The sequence below is a fragment of the Conger conger genome, chromosome 10, assembly GCF_963514075.1.
Source record: "Conger conger chromosome 10, fConCon1.1, whole genome shotgun sequence".
NCBI classification, from domain to species: Eukaryota; Metazoa; Chordata; class Actinopteri; order Anguilliformes; family Congridae; genus Conger; species Conger conger.
In genome coordinates, this window is record NC_083769.1 from 27,172,707 (window position 1) to 27,184,943 (window position 12,237).

Genomic DNA, 12,237 nt, shown 5'->3' on the forward strand with positions numbered 1-12,237 from the left:
GCACTGGATATTGATATGCTTTTGCGGGAGACCACGTCTGTGTTTGGAGCTAGATCAAGATCTCTGAGCTCGCCCTGGGGAAACTGGACAGAACCAGGGCCTCCTGTGCTCAATTTGTCATTTTTTATGTAGCTTTAACAGAACATTTTGAAACAATAAATTCTGTCTCAGATTGTTTGGATAACCTTCATATCATAACATGACCTCACAACCAAAAGGTAACCAAACCAAAATGCTCACAGTTGTTTTGTGAGTTAGCCGGGTTCTCATCTTCCTGTAATCCCATCCCCCTCATCCAGCTTAAACACCAAATCCAGGGTGCTTTTACTTATAGTATGTCAAATTCATATGGGAAAACACGGACATCTTAAGGTGCACTTTCTCTTATGTGAAACTAAATCTTTATTGCAGGGAGGCAAATCGTGTTGCACTTGACGTTTGGGCTAAGTCGGCATGTGATGATTGTATGCTGGGTGGGAAGTGAGGTGGATGTGTGAAGGATTGTGGGCCTGTGCTATTAGCGATGAGTGAGGCATTTGCTTGTGTGGGAAGGTGTGGGATCCCTTGTGTGGAGGATGAAGAAACATGAGTAAAGCAAACAGGAGAATGCCATGGTTTGAAAGAGTATGCCTTTTACTTTTGTACAAAAGAGATTAAAGTGTAGGCACACATACAGTAATTGCTGAGTTTTTCCACAAGGATCAGTGAGCATGCTGTTCAACTGGTATAAAAGTGATTCAGTTTCACTCCTCACATGACTTGCTCTCCAGTTACCGCTGGCTGGATTTTCTACTCAAACCATCCCGGTTCTTCACCTTTCAAACCAGGCTGGAGTGCTTTAGCACAGACTGTATTGCTGTATGCTCAGTTTCTACCTCTGCCTATTAATCACATTTTTCTGTCCCTACTCTCTTGCACTCTCCTTCACTCATTTTTCCATTGACCTTGGACTGTTCCAAGCGCCCCACCCACAGTGCTAACAGAATATGTGGAACCACATGTCTGTCACACTGAGTTACAGCTGTAATCAAACAAAAGCCAACATCTCAGCGTAGACCGTTTGACCGCAGTACGGAGTGAATGGGGTTCAGATCCCAGAGGCGCAGGCAGCTCCACAGAGCCTGAGAGGTCTGCAGACTGCACAAGGCTGAGAAGAAAGAGAAGACATAAAAAACGCAAAGAACTGAATGACGGAATGAGCTCACAGACCACATATTTATCAGCCCTTCGTCTGACTCCTGCATGGTGTCCAGTTGAAGAAAGTGTGTCTATGGGTGTGTCTGAGGGGGTGATGGGGTGAGTCTCCCTCAAGCCGTTTTGGTTTATAAAAATGAGTCTATTGTCAAAATTTGCCGATTGCCGGCCCCGAGGTCTGCAGTTGAACAGTTGTGTGAAATTGCCATTTTGTGACGCGCTACAGGAAGAGGCCTTATCGAGGTCACCGCCGTGGTCTGAATTTCCTGCCATTAAGAATGGGCCATTGTGCAAAAGGGCAGATCGCAGTCTTCCATCATGATTATGGTTACACTTACGCAGCAGAAATACCAGACATTTGGAGCTCTGCTCCCTGATTGTGCTGTCATGCAGAAACCGTGCTTTAGTTGCCTTATCTGCCTGGGTCCTGGGTTCACGGGACCAAATACCAGAAAGCAGACTCCTGAGACTCTAACGTTTCCTTTGTTTTTTTAGCCTTCACATGATTTGCAGTTAGTGCACATGCATTCTTGGCCTGAGTAGCACTGGACTCTATGAAGATGCACATTGTTTCACTGCTGGTGGCTGCAGTTCCCATTGTCCTGCAGAAATGGCTCTCAGTTCACTGGGCTCTCATTTCCGGCCTGTCAACAAATGGCCTACTCATTTCCTTGTGGCGAATCTGTAGGAGTGGATTAGTGGATTAGCGCTGTGCGTCAGTCAGTGCAGGGCTGGGGAGGTGTATACAGGCCCTTCAAAGAGTGGGTTGCTAGATTTGTGTTACATATTAGAGCTGGAAGTTGGACAGTGTTGGATGGTGTCTATTGAAGGGTGGGGCGTGCAGGGAGCTGCTTTCACAGCCTCTGTCCAGGGACTTTTCCCAACCATGACGGACAGCTCACCAGCTTCCCCAGGAAGGGCTTTGGAGTTCCTGCGGTCTCTGGCTCTGCTTCCTGCCTGAGCGAGGCTGCGTCACAGGGAGTAGCAGGGATATCAGAGGAAGCGTGATGGTGTAGTGAGCATACAGCCCGGTGTCCCAAACTGCTCCGGAGTTAAGCCTTGGCTTCACACCCCCGTTTAATAACCCCAGGAAATGGTGCACTATCACAGAACATGGCTTACATTGTAATGGATCTGTAATAGAGAACATTTGCTATGCTATATGTCCTAAAGGATTCTGTGTAAACCCCCCACCCCCACTATTTATTTTCTGTCTTTTCATAGTTGTGATGATTGACTATTGTCACATAGTTGTGACTATTGTTCTCACAGCTACCAGTGTATAACTGTTATTTTCAAGTTCTGTCTGCGTTTTGCATTCCAGCATGGATCATGCAATGGAAAACTGAGTGCATCTGGCCAGTTTTCCTTCCTACAGCCTGGCTAGGTTTCAGCCAACAGAGCTCTGTGGTAACAGGGTGTTAAACCATGACCTAATTCACTGCTATTATTGTTATCTAACAAATCACAAATCTCAGAAATGATTTGTGGATGTTTTGGCTCTGGCATATGCTAACATGTTTCATTACTGTCAAAAGAAGGAAAAATAAAGATATTTAGTGTCAGAAGTTTTTGAGAAATTTTGTCACACCTCAAATGTATCCCTCAAAAGCACACTTCAGGCCAAAGGCTGACTCCTTCTGTTCTCTAAGGGTTCTCTGAGGGTAAGATATGTGTAGGGCAATAATAAAACTGTTTCTCTCCATCAAGCACGCTTGTGTCTTGTGTGCTAAGACCAGCGGGTATGTGCTTTGTAAGAGTGGTCAAGGGGTCACTGGGTGCAGGAGTCGCCCAGAGTGTGGTAGCACTGAAAGGGCTCTGTGTTTACCCCATTAGAGTACTGCACTGTGACACACAGACACACTGGAGCGTTGTCACAGCAGGATCCTAGAGCGACCTGGAGCTGTGGCCTGTCTGCTGCTTCAGCAAAAGAGTGTAAAGAGCATGCTTTGTGTGCACGTGTGTGTATTTGTGTGTGTGCGTATGTGTGTATGTGTGTGAATTTGTGTGGTTGTGTGTGTGTGTGTGTGTGTGTGTATGTGCATCGGTGTGTGTATGTTTGTGTATGCCTGTGTGTATGTGTGTGTGCATTTCTGTGTGTGTATTTTAGTGAAACAGTTGATGTTATTCCCCACGTTGTTCATTCTGGCAAGCGAGCGCAAAAGACAACTGTTTGACGGGGTTACAATAAGGACTCTGATTTCGCAGAACAGATGAGGAAGCTGGCGCTCCTCCATGACTCCAGAGAGACATGTCCGACTGCAGAATGTGGCTTGTGCTCCAGCGTGGCGTGCCTCTTTCCTGGGGCGAGTGAGTGTCCTTCATCCCTCGCCCAGCAGAGGCCCCCCTGAGCTGACAGAGCTTCTAAACAGTCCCCCTCCTCAGAACAAACTCCAGAGGAGACTTGTTTGACACTTCTAGTGCAGGCTTGTCTGCAGTCCTTCCACTGTTTATACTGTTTATAGGTCCCTCTTTTTTGGTTTTTCCAAAAAAAAACTAAAAGTTCAATGTTGTCAGCCTCGCTTTGGGCAGCCACTATAAAGAGTCCCATCTGTTGAGAATGTACTGGCTGGTTGAGGGATCAGCTAAAGGCACCAAGCCCCCTCCTAAAGCTCCAAAGACCACAAGCCACATAAGCAAAGGACAGAACGTCTCGCTAGGCCCCCCCATTAAGATTAATCAGTAATGCCATTGTTTCAAACAATAACCTCTTTTAGAATCCATCTAAATATACTGCTTTGACTAAGAACTTAAAGGAGAAGCACATGTTGGCGGTCGCTGTTTTGCATCTCTGTTGATTTAATCATTACTGTGGTGGAAGAATGCACTTTTATGAGGATTCAAAAAAGCTTTTAAAGACATGGGGAAGAAGAAGAGAACTGAACAGCTAGTTTGAATTGTTTCAAGAATAGTGTTTGCTTATTCCGTTCTTAATTATTTTAGCACCTTCGTCTGAGGGTGATGTCATGCTTACGGTACATGTCTGAAGCAGTGTTTGAGCCTCTGACGGAGAGAGTGAAAATATTAACAGTAAAAATAGCCTGGTTCAGTTTTCTACAGTCTGGGGGTTACTGTGCAGACATGCAGAAAAAACAACAAGGAAACATTACCCCAGTCCCTCGCAATGGAGCAACTTGAGACTTTGGGAACAGAATGATAGCAGCTGCTCCTGAGAGAGAAGGGGGAGTGAGTGGACTCACAGCGTACATCGTTTCACCCTTGCAGTTTGTTCATATATTTTATTGGCTCAATTTCCATTCACATTTGTTAAACAATAAAGCAAATACTCAAGCCTTACCTTACTTATTTGTCTTCTAATGGTGATAATGTTAATTTTGTCAATACTGTATAGATTTTGTAAAACCAAACATTTACTGTGCAATTATACAAACAATACATGCAGTAACTACAACAGTTGGCATTTAATTTAATATATGTATATGTTGAAAACATACATAATTACTTGTAATTCCAGATTTTAAAAAAGCATACTGGCATGAAGCACATAACGGCCATACCACACTTGGTTTCCGTGCTGTAATTGTTTATTACATCACTGCTATGTCCTGAGAGGGTGTGGGGAGAGTGGGAGGGGTCTTCAGTTTCAAACCAAGTGAGCTGAATTCTGCGTGGAACCAGCGGCCCCTCTAGCCTGCAAAATCCCCTTAATTGGACCCAGGTGTGTTTACGTTCAGGCCAAGATCTGATTCATGGTAATTCCAGCCAAACAGTTCCATAGCTTGGGAAGCCCAAAATGTGTCACTGAAAGACTTATACATGGAAGACCTCTGGCAAAAACTGAGTCATGTGACACTTTTCCGAGGGCTAGTCCAGTTAAGCTTGGAGAGAACTGTGATGATGATAAACAGGTGTGTCATGTGATTTGGCTTACAGTCTTTTTCTGTTGTATTCTCTTGGAAGACGAGGATTATGTTTAAATTAGGTTTTTACTTTACACACTGCATAGGGACTTAGGATTTGCCCTCTGTGTTTCAGCCTGTGACTTGCTGTTTGTGTGAAGGTTACTCTGAAATGCTAACAAGCTAATTCGTCTCAACTCGTCTCGAAAAGAAGACATTGTAAGGAATGTTTGTGAGCCAGGCTTAGTGACAATCAAGCTGGTACTACAGATGCAGGCAGGAATGTCAGCTGAGTCTGTGATTCAAGATGTTACTGTATTTGGTGATCGTCTTTCAGGCAAGAAATGGCAGGAATTACGGATTTACCCTTGAAACACCAGGGTTCTTTATCCTGTTTAACTTCTGTAACTTCTCCCTTCTTCCTTCCCTGTTAATATATTCCCTATCTGTCTATATATAGACAGATAGTGGAGTCAAATGTAACCATCTTTCATTCCTTTTCTGGGTTTTTATTTTCTGCTGGCAGGCTAATGTAACAATGTTTACAGATGCCAGGTCTTACAGTCCATCTTTCCGAATAACAGCTCAAATTGGAGACCATCTTCTTCTGTGCTGAGCTGGAAGAAAGCCACTACTTATAAACACAGAAAGCACAGAGAGAGCCCCTCACATCTGCCATCTGGCCACGGAGTCTGGCAAAGCCTGGGGAAAAATCTCTCAGGTGTTGATTTTATTGCATGCGTGAACTTGGTCTGAATATCTGCTTAATATGACTAACACAATATCATGCACCCTCACAAGAAATATCCAATTGGTCAGAACTTTAGGGTCCAAAATAGCAATTCAAAATGTTCAGATTTAAAAGTATAAAAACTGAATTATATTGAATACTGTTCTTAAATATATGAAGGAACACCAGCAGCAGATATTACTAGCTCATTAAAATATGAATTGCAAGACACAGGAATATTTGCAGTGCTCTCTTTATCTAACACTATTGGTGTAATGCTGGATTACTATACTGTGAACATTCATCAGATTATTAATATGTCTTCACATAATGTGTTATTTTACATGTCATGTTTTTACCGTTATGTTTACTGGTCAAGGCTGTTTGCCTTTCTGAAATAATATTTGAGCGACATATGACCTATGGGTTGTGTTTTTCTCTTGAACTCATGGTCATGAGAGCTGGAAGAAATTGTCTGTGAAGGTCTGTGCAGCTGCTTGATCTGTGTCAGCTGTTCCCTTATCTCTTACATAAACTATAAACTCTCCTGGTTGGTCTTAATTCACTATTTACCACCAATAAGTGTTCCTCTTCTTGAATTGCTCTTTTGAGCTAAAGGGATCGGATACTGCAATGGAGAATAGGCATATTTTTGTGTGAAGCATTCACTTTTACCTTGTTAAAATGCCTGGTTTTGCCTTAATATTTGATTATGTTTCCCTAGATGTCCCCCTGGGGCACACCAATGAATAGCATTCAGAAGGATTAGCCCTTGTTAGGGTCTGTTTTCAGCAAAGATATTGCACTGACTAAATATTCATAGAACAGGTCAGCACATGAAATATTGTTTTGAAACCTAGCAAAGTTGTAAATACTGGTTATACCAAGCCAAACACTTTTCATGAGTAATGTGTTTTCTTGTATGAAATTTTGATCTGTCTTTTTCTCTTATTGACGTACAACATTGCACCTACCTCCAGCCTTACCCTAGGGGCTGTCTAGGGGTCTCAAACTCTGTTCACCTCCTTTTCCCAGTGTGCAGTGAACCCTCTGCTCTAGTTCCTTGTGATATTTACCCAACATTCTTCTGGGAATAGATCAATATGTATCACTTTTGGCTGTTGCTGCTGTGTGTGTGTGTGTGTGTGTGTGTGTGTGTGTATGCAGGTGTGTGCGCATGCACCTTCATGTATATATTTGTATCTTCCGTGTGTCGGCAGCTTGCTGGAAAGGAGTACTCCATGTGGGACGATTTTCCGGTGCAGGGCATGATCACATCTCAGGAGGAAATGACCTTGAGGGAGCTCATTGCCCACGTCAAGGTAAGACAGCTCACAGTCTGCACTCACAGATCTCAGCTATGCATGACCAGCTACACTATCCCTAAGACAGCTCACAGTCTGCAATCACAGATCTCAGCTCTACATGACCAGCTACACTATCCCAAAGACAGCTCACAGACTGCACTCACAGATCTTAGCTATGCATGACCAGCTACACTATCCCTAAGACAGCTCACAGTCTGCAATCACAGATCTCAGCTCTGCATGACCAACCACACTACCCCTGCCTTAAGGGACTCCCCACAAAAGGACTCTTTCACTTCACAAGCATGACTGAGGTGCAGATTCTTTCAGCAAAGGCAGAACAGAAGGCTTGTGTGGGGAATGTATTGGTCCTTCTTTAGGGTAGAATTTAAACTACATTCCAGAAATCCCATTATGGTTATGTAGCTAATTTAGACTGAGCAAATGCTGATGCACTGGCATGCATAACTGATCTGGGTATGTCCCCTGACATACTGTTCTTTACACACATATTCTACATTGTACGGTCCCTCTTAAACATGTCTGACATTTGTATGTATACACAAAAGTCCTCCAATAACCCTGAACAGCCTGTTCAATATGGAGGCTTATTATGAGAAAACAAATTTTGAACTAGTCTATATACACCCTTAGAGAAATGTAATATACTGAAAATATTTGTAAATATTCATTCATATTTAACTTCACAATCCATGGGCTCAGTCAAGTACTGTGATATATATTTTTTAAATAGACTGCTGGTAAATGTGTTCTTTATTATATTGTTGGAAAACCAACATATTTATAATATATTGCAGTATATTCCATGTCCACAAGGGCAATGCCATATTTTTAGAGATGGCTTTGGTGAGAAATGGCAGGTTTGACTGTGGAGTTGGCTGGGATTCATGCTGAGATGGACTGAATTTCTGCCTAGACTAGCTGGATTGGACAGAACTGGGAAGGAGCAAACACACATTGGTACATTTTTCTGCATGAGGTTTAATTTATTTGTCAAAATTTCCAACAGGACCATGAACATGAATGCTATTTCACAGTTTTGTTTTCATATTTCATATCATCCTTGGTATCGAGTTTTCTGCAGTACAGGAAACAATCTTCATAATTGTGCAAAGGTCACTTGACTGGGACAAAAGTTGTAGATTGATTGATTTATTGACTGATGGTGGGTGTCTGATGTGGCCAGAATTTCAGGGGCAGGGTCTAGGCCCTTTTCTGCAAAACAGAATCACTAAATTAGCAGATAACCGCACAAAGTAAAGAAAATTCTTACTTCAGTTCATGCTCCAGATTTTGGCAGGGTCCGGCTGACTCAGTAATCCTGCTTTGTGGAACTGGCCCGATTGGGTACAAATCTGGGTGGCTCTACAGATTGTTGCTTGTCTCCTTGGCTGGAGACTGGAGTGCCTTCTTTTTCAATGCCAATCTGTCAGACAAAACTGAATGCCATCTCAGGATTAACCATGTTGAGTGTCACTGGCTCATTGGCATGAATTTGCTATGGGCTGAAACAGCAATCATCCAAGGGGTCAGTGGGATTATAGCCTGCATAGCCATGAACCCTGGATTGGTAGACAGTGTGGTCCTGATATATCTGAGTTGAGCTGAGCTGGCTGAAGCACACTAATTGGTTGGGTTAAGTACTTTAGCACTCTGATTGGGCAAGAACAGCAGGAGCAATATTGGGTGGGCTGTACCTATTTCTGTTTTTCTTTCACCAGTCATCCTTTCATGTGGCTTTGATTAAGGAGAGAAACATTATATAGGAGCCTAGAGACTGCGTTCATCACTACCGGCTTACTTAGTGGCTCTCGTGTGTGTCTGTGTGTGGGATAATACAGCAGGCATAGATGTGTTTTAGAGTTCACCCAGAGTTCAGTGTAGTGAAATACTTTGCCTTTTATGTCAAAATGAATACATATTTATGCATTTTTTACACATTCAGATATATTTTGAATGAATATAATTTATACAATTATTAATTATAATTTTATTTGGCATGTGAGGCACATAATAACTAATAACTATTAAATTGCTACCCTTTTACCAATGTCATGGTAATTGTTCTTTTGCAGCAGATCCATATAACTCACAACCCTTATTAAGCAGCAACTGAAGCATTTTTCCAGAAGTTTCAAAATATAAAGCCAGGAGCCATACTTGGGTGAATATATTGTACAGCAATATATTTTCACAGAACACTTAAGGCTCATTTCTAATTGATTATCGGACCCAAATGAACATTTATTTTTATTCAGGGAATAAACCTAGAGCTGTTAAGTGAAGCTGCTCCAGGCTCTCACCTCTGAAGGAGCTCACTCATGCTGAGACCATCTCAGGTAAAGGAAAGCGTGGTTTACCCGGCTCAGACGGGCAGAGCATTTGTCTGACTGCTGTCTCCGAGGCTTGTCTCCACACGCCCCCATTCTCCACACCCACACCCTCACTCTCTGCTGTGTTCACCCTCTCTTCCACCGTAGCTCCCCAACATGGAGGTCTTTTACCTGTTCTCAAAGAAGAAGAATCTTAACCAAAATTATGTGCGTTTGTTCAGACGGTGTCTATATGTAATTAACTTCGAGCTTTGCTATTGTGCGCAGCCATCTGCTGAGAACAAAAGCAAGCCAGCATGTTTATTCCTTCCCAGGCTTCCTAATTGGCCAAAACAAGGTCTCTCCTGCTACTCCAGATTTATTCTCGTCTTTGACGTCACAAGATCCGCTCATTTGTTTGAGGCCATATTCTGACACTATCTGTGTAATTGTCGTCTCTTGGTTATTGTCAATATTACACTTGTCACAGATTGAAAGTATATTAGTCAGTAGTTACTTATAATTCTTCAAAAAACCCCAAGGGCCAGTTTCACAGGCACAGATTACCCTTAGTCCTGGACTAAATAGAGTTTTGTATGGAGAACCTCCATTTCAAAATAAAAATTTTCGAGAACTAGGCCTTTTCTGTATCTGTGAAACTGGCACGTCGGGAATATCCATCACTGGCTGTGTCTTCAGGATAGGACTGCTGCAAAAATTTGAACTGTCCCGTACATGCAATCTTATGTCTATTTCAGCAAGAGTACAATTTGGAGATAATCGACTTGTATTATGGACCTGCCACTCTGTACCGCACTGGCTCCAACGAGGAAAGACTGGAACAAAGGTACAGTGTGTCCTTAATTTCTCTATTGAAATGATGGCTGCCCTTTCAATCCCTAAACTCTTTTCTAGAAGTAGGACTCCACCAGTGATCACTGCATTGTCATACCCAACTGGCTCTTTTGTAAACTCTCACTTGACTTGATTGGAGGCAGTTGGCAGGTATGCTGTACAGCCATTGTCCCATATCTACCCTGCAATCCTTTTCCTGCTTTTCATCTGTGCTGAAAAGCCATGGCTGAATGAGGGGCCACATAATCTCCTAGGACTCTATTCATGTGCATCTAGGTGAACGATAATTACAGAGATTCACACCTCCCACCTGAACGGACAACACATGTCTACCTGATACACAGCACTTACCCGAACGTCCACAGATGTCTACCTGATACACACCACTTATCTCAATGTTCACATATGTCTACCTGACACACCACGTAGCATTTTAATATGTCCATCTGGCACATATTGCATACCTGAAACATTCACGCATATCTACCTCACACTGACCATTAACACAGGGGATGTGTCTACTGCCTACCAGAACTGTTCAGGTGTCTACATGTCCAGACATAGAGGTAACTGATTCCAGCCCTGGTCAGAGAGCATTTTAATAACCACGGTGCCCAATAACGCCTAGGGTCTTCCTTTAGCCATTTCTCTACACAGCAGAACGTCAGAAAAATATTTGTATCAGAGATTATATAAATCAGTACAACGATGCATCATTACACTATTGTATGACATTTATTTATCTTTGTAGCTATTCAGTTAGTCTTAGAGAAAATGTAGGCAGTTAAGAACTGCTTGTTTGAACAACAATATTAAAAACAGATAAAAACATGTTTAAAATATATCATGAAATAAAGCAAGGCTGCTCAACTCTCGTCACAGGTTTCAGTCAAATCAGGCACTTGTAATCTGGCTAAACCTTCATCAAAACCACCGTTCTTAGTGTTAGAGTTCATGTTAGGAAGTATTGGTAGTCTAAACAGAATTATCAACCGGATTTAATCTCCTGTCAGCTGTTATGATATAAGTTGTTCATATCTATGTAATCACTAAAAACAGTTTTAAAAGCACTAGCAAAAACTTGCTGTTAAACAAATTTGATTTTGTTAGGGATTGAATGAGGAATGTATTTTTTATTATTATTTATTGAGCATATATATTACACATTGTCACACTGCAGAAGATGTGTTATTCTCCTGGAGGGTACGGCTGACTGACAGGTTCCTCAGCTCTTCACACTGCTATACAATCAATGCTGTACTATTTCGTGTCTCACTTAAATGTACTCAAAAGTGTATCTGCTACCTGTCTGCACGCCTTATCTCAGTAGTCAGCTTGTTTAGTTGGCGGTTAACAGGAAGGTTGGGAGTCTCATCTCATCAAACAGCTCTGGACAAATGGGGTCCTCTGGGACTTCTGTTGGATCTCTACACTCTCCTTTCTTTCTACACCTCGTCATGGCCACTTCCCATACTTCAGCGAGTACAGCTGGCAAAGGTGTGAGAGGCTGCAGGTTTTCAGCAGTGAGCAGTGGGGTGTTTGGGGGAGGGAAGCTTGTGGAGCTGGGATCAGCTCCATCAACTCGCATTCCTTCACACGTGGAGACTTGGCCTGCTGCTATAATACCTGCGTGGCGGCCATCTTCCCTCGCTCGTTTGCATTCCTGCAAGACAAATGGAGCTGTGGGTCACGAGAGCTTGGCATGTTACCAGAGTGGTAGAGACTGCTTTCGGACCCCAGGCTATAACAGACAAGCAGTGACTCACCCCGCATGGATGTCACTAAGCTGAGAAAAAAATTCTCACAGTCCCGACACTGTCACAGATCATTACATTGACCTGTCCCTGACGAAAGCATTCATTTCACCACGGTTGAGCTACGGTTGGTTGTCTGTGTGCTAATCACTCAACCTTTTATAAACTGTCATTCAGTCACATAGAAATTAATTTAACGTTCTT

The 12,237-nt window shown here is 42.7% G+C and overlaps 1 protein-coding gene across 1 annotated transcript in view; it reads left to right on the forward strand.

Moving 5' to 3' along the window:
• Positions 1-12,237, forward strand: part of uba7 (ubiquitin-like modifier activating enzyme 7) — a 61,057-nt gene that overhangs the window by 44,754 nt on the left and 4,066 nt on the right. The window contains exons 23-24 of the mRNA XM_061257296.1: positions 7,005-7,106; positions 10,183-10,271. Of these exons, the coding sequence (XP_061113280.1) occupies positions 7,005-7,106; positions 10,183-10,271 (191 nt within the window). The remainder of the gene's footprint in view (positions 1-7,004; positions 7,107-10,182; positions 10,272-12,237) is intronic.